Source organism: Spodoptera frugiperda, chromosome 23, assembly GCF_023101765.2.
Source record: "Spodoptera frugiperda isolate SF20-4 chromosome 23, AGI-APGP_CSIRO_Sfru_2.0, whole genome shotgun sequence".
Lineage (NCBI taxonomy): Eukaryota > Metazoa > Arthropoda > Insecta > Lepidoptera > Noctuidae > Spodoptera > Spodoptera frugiperda.
In genome coordinates, this window is record NC_064234.1 from 6,901,509 (window position 1) to 6,924,490 (window position 22,982).

At 32.1% G+C, this 22,982-nt stretch overlaps 1 protein-coding gene across 2 annotated transcripts; it reads right to left on the minus strand.

Annotated features, from left to right (window-relative positions):
- Positions 1-143: 143 nt before the first annotated feature.
- LOC118266656 (NADPH--cytochrome P450 reductase) lies at positions 144-21,925 on the minus strand. Of its 2 annotated transcripts, XM_035580124.2 has the most exons (12): positions 21,226-21,925; positions 5,757-5,943; positions 5,449-5,598; positions 4,404-4,528; positions 3,988-4,182; positions 3,766-3,893; positions 3,434-3,675; positions 3,153-3,350; positions 2,735-2,898; positions 2,474-2,648; positions 2,228-2,385; positions 144-2,143 (listed from the first exon to the last, which is right to left on the minus strand). In XM_035580124.2, exons 1-12 carry the CDS (start codon positions 21,426-21,428, stop codon positions 1,999-2,001), a joined length of 2,070 nt encoding a protein of 689 aa, XP_035436017.2. In that variant the 5' UTR covers positions 21,429-21,925; the 3' UTR covers positions 144-1,998. The 2 variants fall into 2 exon arrangements, with proteins under 2 accessions (XP_035436017.2, XP_050559271.1); XM_050703314.1 differs by lacking the exons at positions 5,449-5,598; positions 5,757-5,943; positions 21,226-21,925 and adding an exon at positions 4,608-5,167.
- Between the last annotated feature and the right edge of the window lie 1,057 nt (positions 21,926-22,982).

The following is a 22,982-nucleotide window of genomic DNA, read 5'->3' on the forward strand; positions in this document are numbered from 1 at the left end:
CACCTTCCTGATTCCTGACATTATCCCGAGTTTTTTCATGCAGGAATGTAACCACATCTGGGCAGCAGCCATTTGCCTAGCGACCGCGCCAAATGTACAGTGTACAATAATTTAGGTACCCAGTCAGATAATAAAACAATAAATCTTATAAAATTGTATTTATTACAAGACAATGTGTAATATAAAACTATTTAATTTACTTACATCTAATTGCCCATTCCACAATATATAAAACTTCAACAATTCAACATTTGAAAATTACACAACTGATAAAATATTAAATATACAATACACATATGATTTTTATTAAATACAATGTCTTGGAATTCTATTTTGCAATAGCCTAGCCTACTTCCATTAGTGACAATAAATTCGTCTGTAATAGAATAAATAATCAAAATATATTTATTTTAACAGTTTAAGGAAAATTGTCTAGTTTGCATCCTTTTTGTGACTGTATTTCCTATAATACCTATTGTTTATTAAATTGTTCTCATAAGACGCTGACTACATTCTATATACATTAAACCTGTTTTTGTTAGTAAGGATTTCATCCACATGTCTACAATAATTGCAACACTAACGATCATCACTTTATTTTAGGGGTTACAAAATTACGCCCGGTATTATCTATATAGAATTCGATTATAGTGAATGTACCGAATACACATGAAATCATAGTTAAGCCATCCTCAGAAACATCAATAACTAAAAGTGTAGTCACATGCCTTACTTAAGAATTTAAACATTTGAAATCACGGCCTCGTCTAGTAATTTAGAGATTTGACTTAAAAAACCTTGTAACCCATTTGCAGAAATAAATATAATTTGTCACGCAATACTTATTTGAAGACTTCAAAAATTGCCTTATAATTAGTTTGGATTTGTTCACTGGCTTTAATATTACACCAACTACATATTCTTCACTATTTCAGTCATTAAGATTTAACTTTGTACCTAATTGGTTAATCGGAATTTTAATATGGATCGAAATTGTGAAAAATGTATTCACTTACACTAGTTAAAGGTGCAAGCTGTTAAAAAATTCATAAACATTATACCTATAAAATAAATATTAACATGCGTAGGTCGACATACTGTAATTCTTCGTGCTGATTAAAATTTACATGCTGCTTACACAGTTTTAACAAGTTAATTCAGACTCTTCATTAGCTTAGTCGAAATACGACACATCACAATAAGCTTTATGTACATTTATGTATTCCGCACATAAACTATAACGAAATAGAAACGCAAATAACAAAAAATGATATCGTTAGTGAAGAACTGAAGGAGTTTTACTCCAAGGAAATTAATATTTTTAATTCATGTTTTAACAATGATATTGCAAGAAACAAGTTCAATAACAAATATTATGGGTATATAATTAACTTGTATGGTATTTTTATAATTCTGTCATAATTATTTTATATTTTTGCATAAATATTTGTAACGATATTCACAATATGGAGAAGTTTCCTTATTTATTAGTTATGAAAGTGTACAATAACTTATTTTGTTCTTTCAACAAAGAATATATATATAAAAGTAGCATTAAATATTGTCTTAAAGTAAATGAACTATGTGAATGTCAAATGATATACATCGACATAGACATTTGTACTATTTATTGATTTTATAATAAAACTTCGATGACCTTAATTTCACCTTTACGACGTCAGAAAATAAATTTTTCGTCAATTTAAAGAAATTTCAAAGTCAGTAAAAATATTGACTTAAATATACGGAACGGTACATTGTGAAAATAATGTTTATAATTCAATTATTTGCACAGACCATAGCAAACTGCCAATATAAAAGTTTATCATTGGTTTTCATGTTATCTTGTGCTGCCGTTTTTACAGTATGGTAATTAGTAATTAATTGTGCTGGACCATTTATACAAATATTAATTAATTACATAATATAATCACCATAACTTAAACTGAAAAATTGTCTACAGGTTCACAAATTCGCCTATGATTAGTGTGTGAAAACTTAACTCCATACGTCAGCAGAATATTTCTTCATAGACTCCAGCTTCTTGATAAATTGTGCAGCTTCAGCTTCCGTGCGTCCACCTTTTAGTTGGATAGTCTTGAGGACAATATTCCTGACGTCGACAGCCATATTCTTAGCATCCCTGAAAATAATATTGGTTTTAATTGTTGTTGACTAGCTATAATATAAATAAGTATTGATAACTTTATTTAAAATAAATAATTACCCGCAGATGTAGAAATGTCCATTACGATTACCGATGACATCCCATAAGAGATCCATATCTTTTTCTAGTAAATGTGTTACATACACTTTCTCTTTTTGATCACGAGAGAATGCTAGGTTCAATTTGACATCACCATTTTGCTCGTATTTCTCAAGTTCCTGTAAAAAATTACAAAAAATATTAAAAAAAAATGTAATTACATACAATAGGGAGATAAACATTTATAAATCAGAACATTCTGCTTACCTCTTGATAAATGTAATCCTGGTCGCGATGTCTGCATCCAAAGTACAGAACATTGTCTCCCACCTCCTTGCCATTCGCACGCGCGAAAGCACGCTCTTGCAAGAATCCACGGAAAGGAGCTAATCCTGTACCAGGACCGACCATAATTATGGGGGTTTGGCTCTGCAGCGGTAATCTAAAAAAAGAATTTAATATTAATAAAAATATTGTTAACAACTTAAATAGTCAGTTCATTACATAAATAGATATAGTTATTTTTACCGGAATTGTGATTTTCTGATAAATACGGGTACACGAGGAAGAGGCTTGCCGGGTTCTGGTTTGTTATCTGCTAACCATGTGGTCGTAACACCTTTGTTGACGCGACCGGTAGGTGTTTTATACTGAACAACTACTGCAGTAATATGCACAGTCTCTGGATACATCTAAAACATTAAAATTGTGTTTAATATAATAAATACTTTACAAACAAACATTTAATGAATTGAACTAAATATAATAAATAAATATGTAGTTTATTATTCCAACAAAAAGAAAAGAAATATTACATGGATTCGTGTTTGGAACCTCCATTTAGGCAAAACTAGGAGGCTCCGTTCCTTTATATAACTTACATAGGTTGTAAATGGAATGTGCAAGTAGCTAAACAATTTTTTTTTTAATATTATAAGAAAATTACCTTAGGACTGGATGAGATGGAGTAGTATCTTGGTTGTAAGCGAGGTAACAGTTCACACAAGTGGTCCAGTGGAGGTTTACATGAAGGTACATCTTCCAGGATGTGCACAATATTTCTGCAAGCCTCCACAACAAATGATTGGTACATGGCTTTGCCCTCTTGAGAATTAGTTGCCATAAGCATCAATTTCTTCTTGTCCTGTAATTGAAGATGAAAATTAAGAATAGGTATTCTACAAATATATATTTTAAGTTTGAAACTTGTGGAAGATGACCACTTACTTCTTCATCTGTACAGTATTCAACCAACTCTCTTAATATGTGAGTACGGGGCAATGCAGTAATCTCAACATAGTGTGATAGTGCAGTGCGGTATGACGTTGGGCAAGGGAAAGGATGCTTTTTGCTGCTCTCCTGGTCAGTGTTGATGAGGGAGAAGATCTCATCAAGGTTAGTCCCAGTTAATTGTCCTAGACGCTCCACAAGATTAGAGTCATTTATTGGGTAAACAGCCACATGATCACCTGAAATCAAAAGTATTATGTTGTTACAGTCAGGTATTTATTAATAGAGGCACCATGAACATTTCACTTACAAAGAAGTATGTCACTTACCAGCTTCATATCGCATTTTGGAATCTGAAATATCCAATTCAACATGGATACATGACCTATCTCCACCCTTATGTAATTCCCTATTAACTGTGATTTGAGCAAGGAATGGATTCTTGGCATCGTAAGGTCTGGAAAAATAAATAATAATATATAAATATTTTCACTTTAAGTGAAACAAATTTTTTTTTATTAAATTCAATATAATGGTTATTGAATACTTACGGCCTCTGGACTTGTAATGAGTGTAACCTGGCAATTTCTCCAGTAAATATGTTGTTAGGCTGTACATCATCAGGTCCATGAGTTACAAGACGGAACTGACGGATCAACTCTTCTTCACCTGTGCTCTCAATATTGAATTTCTCACACACTGCTGGCCAGAACCTATCTTTCCATGTTATAAAGTCATCTTCAATGCTGAAAACATAATTAAATATTTTAGAATAAACTTAAAAAATAAATCTAATATGAAATTTTTCTACAATTGAAATAAGTTGATGGTATCATTTTAATGTAATACACACAATATAGAATTAATATTAATGCAAAGTTTATGTAATCAAACATTCACTGTGGTTAAAATTGTATAAGATTAATAATAAAATAATATAAATAAACACAAATGTTTCAATACATACTTAGCGTCATCATCCCCAAGACCAAGTTCAAAGACTCTTGTAGCGCCAAGTTCTTCAAGACGTTTGTCTAGATATATGGCAACTGCATTGTAATGTTCATATGTTTTGTTGCCAAGGCCAAACACCTAGAAATATTTATTAATACATTAACATTGTGATGTAACAACCATTAATAATTGGCTGAAAATTATTACAATACCTTACCACATAACGTAATTTCCGCATTGTAGGACCTAACAACCTTTTATATCCAAAAAACCGAGGTACTTTTATTATAAAATTCATATTTAATTTAGTGGCAACCAGATCTTGCAAGATTTTAATATTTAATTTTAATATAAATTTTAAAGGATCGATTTATTAATATCCCAAACATCTACTTGCAAAAATGATCTTAATAGAATTATATCATGATATTATGTACATATGAAATCAATTTCAAATCATCAATGTTATTAGTATGAGCATGGTTCGATAAGATTACTTTTTATATGTTGGCATTACATGACTACTAATAATTTTATTATTCTAATATGATTACACATTTATTATCCCTTATAGTAAAAAAAAAAACTAAATATTGTCACTAATTTTAGGTTAACACAGAAATAATATATTTCACTCTTTAAATCACAGAAATAACGACTTATATTACATTAGGAACTTGTCGCACTTATTTATCTTATTCGTAATAATGTAATTCTTCCTTAAAATATCAATAATAACATAAACGGACACACTTCCGTGAAATTTTTCATTAACTAAAGTAATAAGTATGACTTTGACAGTTTGACATTAGTTGATCTGAAAAGTCAAGTATAGCACATGCCAACTATGATACATAGTCTTTTTGCAAACAGAAGTGTTGCCACTAATAAATATTATCGAAAGAAGTAAAATACTTTACATACAATAGAATTGCGTGAATAATAACTAAGGCTCACTATACATTTTTTAATTATTCTGTCGAACTAACGTCATCAAAAATCGTGACCAAATAACGTGAATACGAGCAAGTTACTTGTATGAATGAAATAATACTTACAGCATAATTCAAACCGGTCAGGTCGGGTTCTCCATTCTTTATCCATTCATAAAACTCCATAGAGTTGTCTGTGGGATCTCCTTCACCATATGTTGCCATACAGAACACAGCTAATGAATTCGGTATTTCTTGGAGTTTCATAAGTTCTTCCTAAAAAATGATAATAATATTCTAATATTTCTAATTACGTATACAAATGATACAAAATGTTTTAACAGGCAAATTGGTAAGGTCTTTAAGTTCTTTCAGCAGGTCTTTAAGTTCTTTCAGCTTAGCGAATAATAAATTAATACAATAGGTTTGCTTACCATATCACATTCTTCGGGATCAGCAACCATACCCTTCATCTTGTATCGTATACCCTCCTTGGCAAGACGTCCAGCGAACTCCTCACCAGTACCTGTTTGAGATCCATAGAATACGACTAAACTTCTTCCAGATGATTTTAGTTTATTTATGAAGGAATTTTCTGTAACTTGAATAGATCCCGCAGCCCTGTAGACAAAAAAAATATGATATCAGTTACAAACACTAAAACTATGTAGGTACGAAAATAAGGATTAATTCAGCACCTACATTACAGGGACTATGGGGTCGACTTTGGAGGGACGACATAATTACAATGATTAATAATACTTAATATGCACCTATTTGAAGGAAGTCAATAAATACCTATTTTATGAAACATATTGCATGATCTCGTGCTCTTACTAGCATTTAATGTCACCTACTTCAACACACTACTTTTGGTGCGAATACCGCAATACTCGTATCTATAAAATATCCTTGGCCCTACTTTTTACAGGGCACTAGAGACGTAATTTTTATGTGTAATATCACAGTATCGATATAAAAATAAGTCTCTAGACACATTAGCATGATTTAATTGCTGTTTATATCACCGTACTCTGACATCTGAGGAACAACAATCTATATTGTATTCGTGGTGATAAGTGCGCATTTTATGTCCACTTCCATCTATCTCTTATCACACGTTAGTATAGAGATAAATATATATAACTTTTATAAGCTGTACAGAGATAGCTACGCATTATATAAGTTTGAGTCACTGACAATAAAATTACACAATGCCGAAAAATATTTTACGCGCTTTGATTCGGTTTTTTAAATGTTACATAGATAATTAATAGTCTTTCTACTTTTTATTTAATTGACTATAAGATCAGGCACAATATGAATTACTGATTTTTAACACGTATTTACTGCTACATATTTAAGTTATTTGCAACATTGAGAACAAGTCGGATATTTCTTGATTGAGCTCCAATTTAGAGGATATCGGGTTATGGTCTTATGGGTCATGGTCAAAACTGGTTTAGTTAGTCGTAAACCTTGTACCTTGATTACAGAACATGTCTTTGAGTTGGTACGTACCTACGTCCGTTACCTCTATCAATGATTTAGCATATGAATTATATTGCTCTTGAATGATAAACGTGGTCTGGTAACGTACCGTCACACAGAGCCACTTATGATGATAGATTCTATTATCATGGAATGTTTGATCTATTAATCTACGGGCAGTATTACATAGTACAATATAAGTAAATAATATTATATTATGTAAATTATTCGTATGTTACGTAGGTAAGTACTGATTTTTTGGTACAACGTTTGGCACAGGTTAGTTGTAGTTTAAATAGGCACACCATTTATTTACTTTACACACAACACTGTAAAGAGTAAATAAACTAACAAAGTAACTAACAATTTACTAGGTAATTAATTGTCTTTGTCTTTATAAATATTGCTATCTTTTCCTACATGAAAATGCAAATATGATTGAGTTTAATCTGTTACTCAGGTATTAAAGTATGCATACATAGCAGCTGTATAATTACAAGTCCATAGAAATCACATATTTAGTCTGAGTGAGTAAGGAATTATTTGTGTTACGACATAAGTGGTACATGGCATGATTGTTAATGGTAGACAGGTCATTACTTCTGTACGCATTAACTTCTTCAACCAATCTTCTTAAATTATTGCATGCATTTAAATAAATGAAGATATTTCGCAAATGCTAGTATGGGAAAGGACATAGCCACATAAAGAACACAGGCATTCACGCGGGCAAAGCTGCAAAGCAAAGTTAGTTGAAAAGACTTGCTCGTTCTCTACTGGAATGAGCTCCTACCTTCACTGACAGACAAACTGCCAGACAATTCAATTTGACGTTTCAAAAGTGCTTAATTAAGTATGTATTTTGATATTGTAACATTTGTAACTTATAGAAACAGAACCTAAATTAAAGTGTTTACAACCCAGTTACAACTTTGTAAATACACGTAATTACGATTGAACAGTTAAATCGTAAGTTGAACTGTGCAGTTTTAACCCTACAGTTTAATCGTAAGTTGAACTGTAGTTTTACTTGAACGTGTGTGGGCTGAATGGAGCTACACTGGTGTAGCGTGCATAATGCACGTTTATTTGACATTGACTGAATTTTCGTAAGCAGGTGAGTTGTCATTTAAGTTACCTACTTATTTACTTACTTAACTGACGGTAACTGTGTCAACATTTACATGCACCTACCTACTTATAAAATCTATCCACGATTACAAATGAAATAGGTAGAATTAGTTTGCTTGTTGTCTTAAAAGACTTGAGATTTTTACATATTGCCAAAATTAAACTTCTGTAAAATCCTGCAACCTGCCTAATGCTGGACGATCGAGTTATGACATAGGAACCCAAAAACCCAGTATTGTAAGTTTCAAAAATCATTTAAAGTCGTTTAAGTACATGAAACACGCCTCGCCGAATCTTTGCGATGATTAATCAATTACCTAACATAGAAATGTACGAATAACAGAAAGGCTTATGTTCAAAACAATACAGATCTCAAAGCTTCTTGGCACGCCTTTTTGTTCGAAACTGGTATTTAGTGAGCCGTAATGTAACATACAATTAACTACTCCTTTATACACGTAGTAATAAGTGGTAGATTACCCAGCCAGATGACCTTCGACTCTATGACAAAAGAGTTACGTAGAAGCTCACTCGCAACGGGTACAAACAAACTTGACTCCGTTTGGTGGAGAATATAAGATGGACTGACCAAATCAAATGGAGACCGCCTTCAAGGACATGATGATTCTCTTAGAGATGGGGAGAGAGACACATATAGGAACTTATTGTTACTAATTAGCAAAAAAATCTAAGAAACTATTGAGCACGATCTTCAACATAACCAGAAAGACTCCTCAGGAGACGAAAACGTTTCATCGTGTATTTCAAACAGACGTCTCCGACACAAGATCAGGGACTCCATCTTACCATCTTATTAGAAAATACTACAGATGAAGAGAAGTAGTGAAGTTTTTAAAACGTTAACTCTCCGTTTAATTTGAATAGAAATTCGCATGTTATCAACTACCTATCTCACGTTATTAGTATGATTCATTCCCGTCGGACCGTACATGATTAGAAATACTATATGAAAAGTTATAGTAACACTGTTCTTAGATTGTTTACACTAACTAGTATTTTTTAAGATGTTGTACGGAAAATAAAAAAATTTATTATTATTTTCAGTGTATTGCAGCCCGGTACTGCCCTGTCCATTTACAATTATAAGCTACTAAGTGATCTGGCACTTTTGCGAGATGCACACAGAATAGGTAGAAATGCAAGCAAGCTGGCAATGTATTTGCAGTACACATCAAGAAATAAACAAATATATCAAATTACGCCCATTACAATATTAGCAATCATCCAAGTATTCAAAGTAGATTAACATTATAAAAAATAATTTAATTCATTTAAATAAGTATAATAACATTTTTAACACACGGTGTTATTTTCGTAACCAGTGTTGCCAAATAACACTGATTCTCTTTTTTATGTTTGACAAAATGTCGTATGTATTCATTACATTAACATATTATAATGTGTGTGTTACCTACTTATTTACTTACTTAACTGGCGATAACTGTGCCAAGCATTACATTACCTCTGGTGTATTAAAATCTGTCCACGATTACAAATCAAATAGGTAGACTTGAGTGTTGGTCTTTTGAGATTTTTATAATTATTAATTAAACTTTGTAAAATGCAACCTGCCTATTGACGATCGAGTTATCGCATAGGTGTAACCAAACGTATTTGATTAAATAAGTCATCGTATTTACAAATTTTGCGTTTAATAATTACCTAACATAGAAACGAATAAATAAATATGCAAAACAATACAGATCCTACGATGTATGATCGAATCTATTTTGTCAATATAAAACACAATTAACTACGTTCCTATTATAACGTTGGCTGTGGCAATAAGTGGTAGATTACCCAGGACAATGACAAAAGAGTAGAACACTCGCAATACAATCAGAACTTGATCGATAAGATAGGACTGACCTATCGAATGGAGTCCATCATGATGAAATAGGAACTTATTGTTACTAATTAAAAAAAATACTATTGAGCATCGAGTGAACATAACCAGAAAGACTTGACTTGAAATTCTTGTCAAACCTCTTTCCTCACATATTACTATACTACAGTACAGTAGTAGTTAAAACAATTTTATTTAATAAATTCGCGTTATTACTACCTATCTCCGTTATTGTATGTTCATTCCCGTGACCGTACATAGTAATATAAGTACATAGTAACATTAATTGTTTACATACTTTATTTAAGTGTTGTACTCGTATTTATATTTCAGTGTTTTTGCCCTGTCACGCTACGTGACCACTTTTGCGAGATTATCGAATAGTAGGTACCTCTAACTTATCATTACAGATTCTATTGTATGCAAACCAAATAAAAAATATGTAATTCATTCAACCTCTACATAAACACACGGTGTTTCGTAATACGTTTGCAAAATTCGTATGTATTCATCATTAACATTATTATAATGTGTGTGTACGTGATACGTGCCAAGCATTTTTATCTTGTGTCACTTTGTCGATTATACTTGATTTCTTTCGGATTATAATTATAATTATTATGTAACCCTATTAATGAGATAAAACTAAACGCTTGATACCGGATCTGTGGCCTCAAGAGAACTTGACTACGTATTATTTATAAAACAAAAAATGATTTAGTGTGATACAGGTAGAGGCACACACACGCAGGTACTGAGAATAGATTAACCGCGGCAGCGATGATGATTCTCATCTATATCAATAATATAATTATATTACAACTAGCTTTTGCCCACAGCTCCGCACATAATTTAAAAGATCTTAACACACAGACGCGTAAAACGAATTCGTTTTATACTATAAAAACATTGTAGTGATAATGTTTTTTTTATAGCAACATTCACACGTAATCGATAAATACCTAGCATTGTTACCAGCTTAAAAAGATAACTAATTAGTCTCTTAAATTATTAAATGGCTACTTGATAGTAACATTGGGATAACTGTGTTTTAAAACTCTCATTTTAACTGCGTATGTAGTGAAAAGATAAAAAATAGGTTTTATTTTAATAAAACCTAATTATTTTGTACTAGGTGAATTAAAATTTAGGTATGTATTTTAAAGTCCGTAGGGTCCCCCATTATTACATAGGACTCATGTCTAGCTAAATTGTTGCATGTGTTACATTATAAATCTAATATCTGCTTTAGTGTTTACCCTTTCATGGATTTAAAAAGCGTGAGGTTAATAATGCGTGCAAGTTATGTGTATTTGTATTACATTTTATTAACTGTTATAAATAGTTTGAAAATTCTTATTACAATGTCTTAATATCGTAATTAAATTAGATACGTTTTAAAATATAATTTAATTGTATTTTTATTAACAATAGCAACATTATTAGAGTTACTACTTAGTTAGTTCTTTAGGAAATTAAATCTTATTATTCGCAAATGGCTTTATTTTTAATTATGATTTATCTTCTTTTTCTGTCTACGCAAGTGGCTAATTATATCTATGACTTAATATAATTATGAAAATAATTTTGTTTGTTTGTTTACCAGGAATCTTTACACTATCCATTCAAACAAACTTCTTGAAATATTTACGTAGATAGGAGGAGGCTAAATTTTTTTCTTTGACCACGCGATCGAATCTGTTTTGCGAAAGTAAATATGTACCTATCTACGAGTATTACATAAATCTGTACGTATACATATCTAACACAGTCGTAGCACTGCTCACATGCCATGTGCGAGTGATTTAGACTTGTTATTCAGTTCACTTTGTTCACTATTAGTTAATTGGAGATCTGAGCGTTTGCATCACCATCAATTTAAACAAATTGAAGTTACGCCCAAATTCTATGATATTGCACTCAAGAGTGAAGAAGCGTTATTTTTTATGTTGACTAAATACTTAAGAAAAACCGGTCAATCAAATGTTCGAAGATAAAACCTGTACGGAATTAAATGACGTCATCGAAACTAAGGAACCTGCATACTACGGCATAGTTACCAACATGTGCCTACATACCGAAGTATAAAAATAGATTCATTGACGGCACATTATGTCATAGATATTGTACCGATTTTACGACATGATTTGAATTTATTGAATTCATAGCCCCAATCATTATGATCAACTAAATATTCTTGCACTTCTACAAAACTCGATAAAAAAATACATAAGCTTATTAGCGTCAAAGTGTAAATGAATAAATCTGACATTGGTTCTACCGGTTCTAGACTACGGAATTTCCAAAAGAGGATCTTTGTATAAAAGTATAATTTATTCTAAAAAGTAGTGAAAAATGATAACAAAATGTGGTCATACTAACTCTATTAAAAACCAGTCTGACTTGTATTATTACCATACACGCATACACTAACTACATACTAGACTTATGAAATGGTTAGTATGATATATCAACCTGTGTAAGTATTAAATAAGAATTTACGTATAATTTACACAACTACTAAAATTACGTGAAGATAATATAATATTGCATTTCCTATTACTGTGGTTACTTCCCAGTTCTTAGATTCTTAGTAAGGAAGTGATGGACTTCCGTGTATCTATGTATATATATGTTCTATGTAGTAAGTAAACTTATATCGTGAATCGTGTATGATCATAATAAACAAAAAAATGCACTTCCTTGGTTATTTAACCGACTTCAAATAAATAGCAGAAGGATCTTAGGTCGTCGAAATCTTGTTTTATGTATGTTCACCGTTTATTCGAAGACGCCTGAAGCGATTTGGATAATTCTTTTTGTTTGAAAGAGTATACCTCACAGGTGGTAGGACCATGGTTAGCAGGTTCACCAGGTCAGGATCTGATGATGAGATCCCAGGAAAATCAAGGGGAACTTTTAAACATTGTAGGAGCCACTAGTGCGTTTGTTATGAATGTCAAATGATACCACAAAAGTGAGATTGGATTACATTTACATAATCATTGTTTAATTAAATATAGTACCTTATCTTTACTTCTTGTAAAAAGGTCGTACTTAACTTATTGTAGGCTGTACTCTGTACTTAGAATTACCTCATTACTCATATTAATTTTCGTAAGTACATTGACTTCATGGAAATTAGAGATATTTAATTAGTTCGTTACTCTATTTAATTTCTTAACATACTTATCACATAAGATAAGCGTTTAATATCAATGTAAATTGTATTTTCTGATAATAAATAGTACCTACAGTACGTAAGTTTTCCTGTTCAACCTGTTTTAGAATCATAGATAATTACTATAATAAAAGAATCGTCATCGAATGTTCTAAATGACGTATTCTAAGGAAACCAGATACTACGACATAGTTACCGACATATTATGCTTACATAGTATGTAGTGTAGGCACACGTTCTATACATCTATACTTCGATTTATACATTTATAACTACTTCGGTATGTATACTGAAGTATAAAAATAGACTCATTGACGGCACATATGTTTTTAATATTTCTGTCAAGAGTATTTCTTTAAACTACCTATTAGGTTTACGATGGAAAACCTCTGTGGACGCCCTCTGCCCCATCTAGGGGCACAGAACCTCAATTCAAGTAAGTCAATAGGTACCTACTTATAACGTTTATTCAAAATGGTTTCATATTTTTACGAATTTAATTTCATTTAACTAAGTAATACCTATAAAGTTAAATTATAAATATGACTAAGTTATTATAAGTAGTCAACTATTATTATTTTAGTTAGGTACGTAAATCCAAACTAAAACTGATAATACATTATTAAAAAAAATAACTCAATGTCATTAAGTAGATAATAATTAGATAGACTTCCTGATTTATCTATTTTTCTTTACAAAAAACAGAAAATAATTTAGTAATAGCTACTTACCTACGTAAATAATTTCAATTAATGAACGTTGATTTATAATCCATTGTTTTGTTTAAAGTGTTGAAATGCGTTTTACTTCTTTTTATTTTTATGAGAAACATCATTTTTCTTACCACAAAGCTATTATTTATTAATTAGCAGAACACTGGGCCAATACAGAAATAATAAAGCGAACTTAAATAGTAAGAGGCACATTTGTAAAGTCAACCCAAAAAAATTAATATAGAAAAGCGTAAAAAGACAGCGCCTTAATCTTTTATCTTGTAAAGCTTAATAATATTATGTGTAAGTAATAACCAGTAGGTACGGCGCGCGAATTAAAAAAATAAATAAATATACCAGTTTAAACCAGTCCTGGATATTTAACTTGTTTTAATACGTACCTTTATACTGTGCCTTATTATTAGCGATATCCTACATATTATTTAAAATTAAAATAGCTGCAATAACCCGCGTTTGCATACTTGCATACCGTACTACCTACAAATGTATTTACCGAGTACCCGACTCGTGCACTACGCAATCGTACTAAAACAATAATTTATTGTCATGTATAATTAGGTTCAATCGAAAGAGGGTCATACATTTTATCATCAACAGCGAAATATCAGCCAGTATATCAGTTTGTTTTAAATATTTACTTGACGATATATATTTTTTTAAATCATTAACTGCCAATTCCAATAGCCGATCTTAACCCAGAATCTTTGGATCTATCTTCATTTTTGACAGAAACTCCATAGAACTAATGTCAAAAATCGATCTTATTAATATTTTGGATTTAGATCGATTGTTGAAATCCGCAGTAAGAAATCAAACTTTTATTGATTTAATTTAATTACTATCTAAATACTTTTCTCTACGCGATTCGTTTTGTTATCTTATAAATATATGAAATTCATAACACCTAATAAAATTAATGAATTGTCTAATAAGCAAGCACTATTCAGCCTAGTTACGTCAGTCAGAATCAGTAGACACAAATTAAGTACTTGCACAAATAACCAACTACAATCATACAAAATTAACTAACAATTAAGTATTACCTAATTAAATATTAATTTTGTCGTAGTAGTAGTCAGTAGGTACTTAGGTAGCTGTCAACAACCTTTTAATTTAGAGGTAGGTATGTTGGTAGCTAGTTAGATCCCATTCGAATTCCTAAAGTGAGCTATGTAATGAACTGATTACAAAATCGCGTTTTTTATTAATGAATATCACGATGTATTATCGTATTTATAGCAATCAATCATAAATATAAGTAGTGATAAAATGAATTAATGTCACGTTTGCTACATAAACCATAGTCATCAATAACAAAAAAAAAAATATTTCAAAATAACGTTGGACTAAAGCTGGCAACACTGGCTTATTGTTAGCGCGCCGTCCACTGACATAATTACTGACCCTGACCTTAAGTCGCCAAATGTAACTAGAATAACAATCGTGTAGCGTAGTTAATGTTTCAGTTTGATGCAGACCTCACGTCACGACGAATGATAAATAAATTATTATTGCTGTGTTGAAAGGTGAAAACTGCCTACAGTTACCTCAGCAGGCATGACGAAAGTAGTGGAGGTCAATGACTACTGTCGCCATAATTTTTATTAGCGATTGTTTCAGAAGGTTATTCTTGCTTACCCAATGGGTACCATGCCCATAAACGACTAAAACCAACCCCCAATATAGAGAAAATAGGTTTTAGTTGTCAATGAGAGCATTTTCCTACACATACTACTACTAACCACTCACAAACTGAAAACTCTGAAATTAACAACTTATCGCAGTGAGATACTCTACAATAACACGTACTTATTCATTCGATATATTCATTATCATTGTCATGTGCTTATTTTCGTAATCAAATATTTTAGAATCACTACTTGCGTACATATTCATCACCAAAATGTTATTTCCGCCTAATCAATAATTACCACTATCAACAAGGCTGATTTCAGATTCCAAGGCAAGGCAATGTTTTAACTTATTGTGTTCTGCAATTTCGACAAATTAGTTAAATTATTCTTAAAAAATATCACGTATTTTAGGTAAGTTAATTTACAAACAGGTTTCATTTAATTTTGTTATAGCCAGTTGCATTTAATGTAGGTATCTTGATGTCTTTTATATTTATTTTTTACCCGACTGCGCCAGAAGGAGGGTTATGTTTTTCAAGTGTATGTATGTATGTATGTATAATTGTTTGGCCCGCTCTGCAGCATTCTAGAAAGCCAGCCGTATGTGCCCTCACAAAGTCTTTATATTAAGAACTAGCTTCCGCCCGCGACTCCGTCCGCGCGGATGTCGGTCTTCGCGTGGAAGTTTTATTTCTTCATTTTGAGTAACTCTGACAATGACATCTTATCAATACCTATTGGACCCAAATACGGCAAGGCCCATAATAATGAAGGAGATCCCTCTTTTGAGCTACTGCTGTTGAGCTCGCGTTCTGTAGAATAAAACTGAAGAATAAAGATTTTTTTTCTTCGCATTTTTCCAGGATAAAAGGTATCCTATTTTATGCCCAGGATAATAAGGTATAATTATACCAAGTTTCATCGATATCGAACCGTTAGTTTTCACGTGATGCCTGAACATACAGACAGACAGACAGACAAAAACATTTTTAATCACATATTTGGGTTTGGTATCGATCCAGTAACACCCTCTGCTATTTATTCTTTCAATATTTTCAATGTACAGAATTGACCCTTTTACCAGATATCTATACATATAATAAAATCGTAGAAAAGTGCTGTCTGTACATTGAAAATAAAAATAAAAAAATAGCAGGGGTTATTGTTATGTCGATGTCGAACCCAAAAATGTAATTAACTTTTTTTTTGTCTGTTTGTCTGTTTATCTGTTTGTCTGTTTGTCTGTTTGTCTGTGTGTCTATGCGCGCTAATCTCAGAAACGGCTGATCCGAGTTGGATGCGGTTTTCACGAATATATTGTGGTATGCTTCAATTTACATTTAGTGTTTGTTTCATGTCAATCGGTTCATAAATAAAAAAGTTATGTCAAATTAAAGAATCACTTCGAACACTATTCTATGCTTATACCATTAATCTCCGCAACTATTTGACGGATTTGGTTGAAATTTGGTACAGATATAGTTTAGAACCTTAGAAAGGACATAGATATATTTTTATTTCAAAAATCAAAAAATAAAAATAAGAAATAAATTATCTATACATATAATAAAATCGTAGAAAAGTGCTGTCTGTACATTGAAAATAAAAATAAAAAAAATAGCAGGGGTTATTGTTATGTCGATGTCGAACCCAAAAATGTAATTAACTTTTTTTTTGTCTGTTTGTCTGTTTATCTGTTTGTCTGTTTGTCTGTTTGTCTGTTTGTCTGTGTGTTTATGCGCGCTAATCTCAGAAACGGCTGATCCGAGTTGGATGCGGTTTTCACGAATATATTGTGGTATGCTTCAATTTACATTTAGTGTTTGTTTCATGTCAATCGGTTCATAAATAAAAAAGTTATGTCAAATTAAAGAATCACTTCGAACACTATTCTATGCTTATACCATTAATCTCCGCAACTATTTGACGGATTTGGTTGAAATTTGGTACAGATATAGTTTAGAACCTTAGAAAGGACATAGATATATTTTTATTTCAAAAATCAAAAAATAAAAATAAGAAATAAATTATCTATACATATAATAAAATCGTAGAAAAGTGCTGTCTGTACATTGAAAATAAAAATAAAAAAAATAGCAGGGGTTATTGTTATGTCGATGTCGAACCCAAAAATGTAATTAACTTTTTTTTGTCTGTTTGTCTGTTTATCTGTTTGTCTGTTTGTCTGTTTGTCTGTGTGTTTATGCGCGCTAATCTCAGAAACGGCTGATCCGAGTTGGATGCGGTTTTCACGAATATATTGTGGTATGCTTCAATTTACATTTAGTGTTTGTTTCATGTCAATCGGTTCATAAATAAAAAAGTTATGTCAAATTAAAGAATCACTTCGAACACTATTCTATGCTTATACCATTAATCTCCGCAACTATTTGACGGATTTGGTTGAAATTTGGTACAGATATAGTTTAGAACCTTAGAAAGGACATAGATATATTTTTATTTCAAAAATCAAAAAATAAAAATAAGAAATAAATTATCTATACATATAATAAAATCGTAGAAAAGTGCTGTCTGTACATTGAAAATAAAAATAAAAAAAATAGCAGGGGTTATTGTTATGTCGATGTCGAACCCAAAAATGTAATTAACTTTTTTTTTGTCTGTTTGTCTGTTTATCTGTTTGTCTGTTTGTCTGTTTGTCTGTGTGTTTATGCGCGCTAATCTCAGAAACGGCTGATCCGAGTTGGATGCGGTTTTCACGAATATATTGTGGTATGCTTCAATTTACATTTAGTGTTTGTTTCATGTCAATCGGTTCATAAATAAAAAAGTTATGTCAAATTAAAGAATCACTTCGAACACTATTCTATGCTTATACCATTAATCTCCGCAACTATTTGACGGATTTGGTTGAAATTTGGTACAGATATAGTTTAGAACCTTAGAAAGGACATAGGATAGTTTTTATTTCAAAAATTAAAAAAATAAATATCTATATCTATACTTATAATAAATCTGTGAGGTCAATTCTATACATTAAATATATTTCCAAAATAACTATCAGCGGGTGATTAGTGGTCGATACTGACGCCAAAAATGCAATCAGAAAAAATTTTGTCTGTCTGTCTGTCTGTCTGTATGTATGTTCTTTATAGAAACGAAAACCACTTGACAGATTTCAACGAAACTTGGTACAATTGTTCTTTATACTCCTGGGCAGGTTATAGTATACTTTTCATCACGCTACGATCAATGGGAGCAGAGCAGTGAAGGGAAATGTTGGGAAAACAGGAGAACTTACTCCACTTTTAAGCTTCCGTCGCGTGTGCGTAATGGTTAAAGCTACACAGAAATCGTGTACGACGGAAATGTTCTCCTTAAAATTGTTTAAAAATTTTCCACGACAGCAAATATCTATCTCTTATGGTTGACTCACAATAACACGTATAACTCCCGATAGCTTAGCAGTTCGGAGCTTTCTGTTTATATTTGTCTACTCTTACGTTTATAACACATTCATTGATTCATTGATTCATTCATTCATATTATAATATATCTGTAAAAGGGTCAATTCTGTACATTGAAAATATTGAAAGAATAAATAGCAGAGGGTGTTACTGGATCGATACCAAACCCAAATATGTGATTAAAAATGTTTTTGTCTGTCTGTCTGTCTGTATGTTCAGGCATCACGTGAAAACTAACGGTTCGATATCGATGAAACTTGGTATAATTATACCTTATTATCCTGGGCATAAAATAGGATACTTTTATTCTGAAAAAATGCGAAGAAAAAAATCTTTATTCTTCAGTTTTATTCTACAGAACGCGAGCTCAACAGCAGTAGCTCAAAAGAGGGATCTCCTTCATTATTATGGGCCTTGCCGTATTTGGGTCCAATAGGTATTTATAAGAGGTCATTGTCAGAGTTACTCAAAATGAAGAAATAAAACTTCCACGCGAAGACCGACATCCGCGCGGACGGAGTCGCGGGCGGAAGCTAGTATTATAATATGAATGAATGAATGAATGAATGAATCAATGAATGAATGAATGTGTTATAAACGTAAGAGTAAACAAATATAATCAGGAAGTTCCGAACTGCTAGGCTATCGGGAGTTATACGTGTTATTCTGAGTCAACCATAAGAGATAGACATTTGCTGTCGTGGAATATTTTTAAACAATTTTAAGGAGAACATTTCCGTGATACATGATTTCTGTGTAGCTTTAACCATTACGCACACGCGACGGAAGCTTAAAAAGTGGAGTAAGTTCTCCTGTTTTCCCAACATTTCCCTTCACTGCTCTGCTCCCATTGATCGTAGCGTGATGAAAAGTATACTATAACCTGCCCAGGAGTATAAAGAACAATTGTACCAAGTTTCGTTGAAATCTGTCAAGTGGTTTTCGTTTCTATCAAGAACATACATACAGACAGACAGACAGACAGACATAAATTTTTCTGATTGCATTTTTGGCGTCAGTATCGACCACTAATCACCCGCTGATAGTTATTTTGGAAATATATTTAATGTACAGAATTGACCTCACAGATTTATTATAAGTATAGATATAGATATTTATTTTTTTAATTTTTGAAATAAAAACTATTCTATGTCCTTTCTAAGGTTCTAAACTATATCTGTACCAAATTTCAACCAAATCCGTCAAATAGTTGCGGAGATTAATGGTATAAGCATAGAATAGTGTTCGAAGTGATTCTTTAATTTGACATAACTTTTTTATTTATGAACCGATTGACATGAAACAAACACTAAATGTAAATTGAAGCATACCACAATATATTCGTGAAAACCGCATCCAACTCGGATCAGCCGTTTCTGAGATTAGCGCGCATAAACACACAGACAAACAGACAAACAGACAAACAGATAAACAGACAAACAGACAAAAAAAAAGTTAATTACATTTTTGGGTTCGACATCGACATAACAATAACCCCTGCTATTTTTTTTATTTTTATTTTCAATGTACAGACAGCACTTTTCTACGATTTTATTATATGTATAGATAATTTATTTCTTATTTTTATTTTTTGATTTTTGAAATAAAAATATATCTATGTCCTTTCTAAGGTTCTAAACTATATCTGTACCAAATTTCAACCAAATCCGTCAAATAGTTGCGGAGATTAATGGTATAAGCATAGAATGTTCGACGTGATTCTTTAATTTGACATAACTTTTTTATTTATGAACCGATTGACATGAAACAAACACTAAATGTAAATTTAAGCATCCCACAATATATTCGTGAAAACCGCATCCAACTCGGATCAGCCGTTTCTGAGATTAGCGCGCACAGACGAACAGACAAACAGACAAACAGACAAACAGACAAACAGACAAACAGACAAAAAAAAAGTTAATTACATTTTTGGGTTCGACATCGACATAACAATAACCCCTGCTATTTTTTTTATTTTTATTTTCAATGTACAGACAGCACTTTTCTACGATTTTATTATATGTATAGATAGATCAAGCGGAGCCCGTCGTTAAGAGCTTGGGATACAATTTTATATTCTATGAACCTACGAAGTAAATATAATTATAAAACTTTTGAAATCAATGCGTATGAATTTTAACTAGAGCACAATAAAACGTAAAGTCACGCTTTGTACATACCTACGTAATTTTACTTTACAAATGTCATGTTTATTGAAGACAATCATGATGGTAATAACAGTAGGCAAGTGTAAAGCGTAATTGCAAACAGGAACAACTACTTAATTGGCCGTCATTGTCAAGTCGTAATATTATGTTCACCGAACAGATTTATATTTTCGAAATTAAGTTTATGAAGACGAAGAAGTGAGCAAGTAGGTAACTAAAAAAAGTAAAATTATTTTTTTGCAGGTACATAGATAAATAATACTTACTGGATGGAATATTTGCTCAGCAGAATTTCATCTTTTTTGTTTTCCTTTTTGGAGTTGTATAGCCACCAGATAGTGCCTCCCAATAAGATAACGAGCACAATTATATCAAAGGTGCTAAAAAGCGATCCATCAGCGGCATCGGCAGCAGCAGCAGCGGCGCCGGCTACCGCATCCTGTAGAACGTCCTGTGCGCTGTCTGACATTTTGTAGGTTATGTTTCTTTTCGTAATATTACGGAGTAATATCTTGTCACTTAGTTAAATAAGAATCAAGGTCACTTGTCAGACTTTATTTTTCGAGAGGACTTTACAACCGGCACATCCGGCGACAGCTCGCCCCACGACACTTTGTACACTACACTGACACTGAAGTGACGTGATGGTTGGTTTCTAGTTGGTAATGTGATGGAACTATACGTTGTGAGTGAACGAGAACGATAGCCGACACGATCGGTGTACGCGATAGCTCAAGCGAACGTAACCGAAAAGAGCCGAATAGCGTGTGTACGTGGGCTCCTTAGCGCTGCAAACGAGACTGTCTTGTACCGGCGTCAATCCACGTGCCGGCTGGAAGCATTTACTTCACTTCACCAACGGTATCAAGGCTTACGAATGAAACGTAATGATACAAAATGTAGAAATGAGCACGATACGCTGGCCGTGCAGAATGCACCACGGTCGTCTGCGGTGACGTGGGCACAAATGTGAAGCGGCACGAGTCGGCGACCGAGCAAGTTTGCTGTTGCATCAGTGGCACATTTGTTTAGCAATTCAAAATAATGTTTAGGTGCAGACTTATCTGGAAATGCATTTATTGTACACCGTTTATCAGTTATTCAATTGTATTGCTACACTTTTAAGTTTTTTCAAGTCTATTTCTATATGAATACAAAGTTTTTTATTTAATCATTGAAATATATTGCAATAATAGAATCTCTATTGCAATGTTTCTCAATATTTTTGAAAGAAAACAAAAGAGAAAAGTAAAGTTTACTAATATGACGTGATAAATGTCACCTATTAGTACGAAGTTAATTCCTTCAAACTGTTTATGCAATAAATTAATTATTTATGCATGTATAAAGGACAAAAGCGAACAGTATGTAAAACTTTACAGTTTCCTTCACGTTAATGTATAAAAAAACTTCCGTAAAATATAAAAAATCGAACCTTCAAACAAAAGGTCTCTATTTTGAGACAATCTTGGCTCAATTAAAAACTTCTTGGGTATCTAATATCTACTGTTGGTGGCATAATTTTATGTATAATACTAAAGTCACAGATTACGTAAATATAAAATATCGTTTTCAATTTGCTACCTAATTATTATAATAGATTAGATTCATTTCTGCTAAAAACACTTGACCTGGCTAGGTCGTCGCTAGACAACCGTCTTACATAGTTTTATGCATTATTATAGATTAATTGTCTTGACACACGGGTTTTGCCAGTTACTGACCATCTAAATATTCTGAATCGACTTCAACTTCCACACAACGGACGGTCAGAGGGTCAACAGAACTTGAATAACCACAGAAAATATCCTTAAGTCCGACACGCAGGAAAAAGATTGCGTCTAGCAGAGATGTTGTTGGATTTGTGACGTGACAAAACTGGACAGAGCAAGAATTGACAATATGTATAATTAGCCCATTATAGCTAAATGAATTTTGCTCAAAGTTATACTGATATAAAAAAATCATTTGCTATACAAATAGAAGGCCTAATGGGAACCAATGTGAACGTGTATCTTCCTGC

Coding starts and splice junctions, on each gene's coding strand:
- LOC118266656 (XM_035580124.2), bottom strand. CDS start 21,428: ATGTCAGACAGCGCACAGGACGTTCTACAGGATGCGGTAGCCGGCGCC. Junction 2,649..2,734: donor ATCAGAAAATCACAATTCCG/GTAAAAATAACT, acceptor TTCTTTTTTTAG/ATTACCGCTGCAGAGCCAAA. Junction 2,386..2,473: donor AGGATTACATTTATCAAGAG/GTAAGCAGAATG, acceptor AATTTTTTACAG/GAACTTGAGAAATACGAGCA.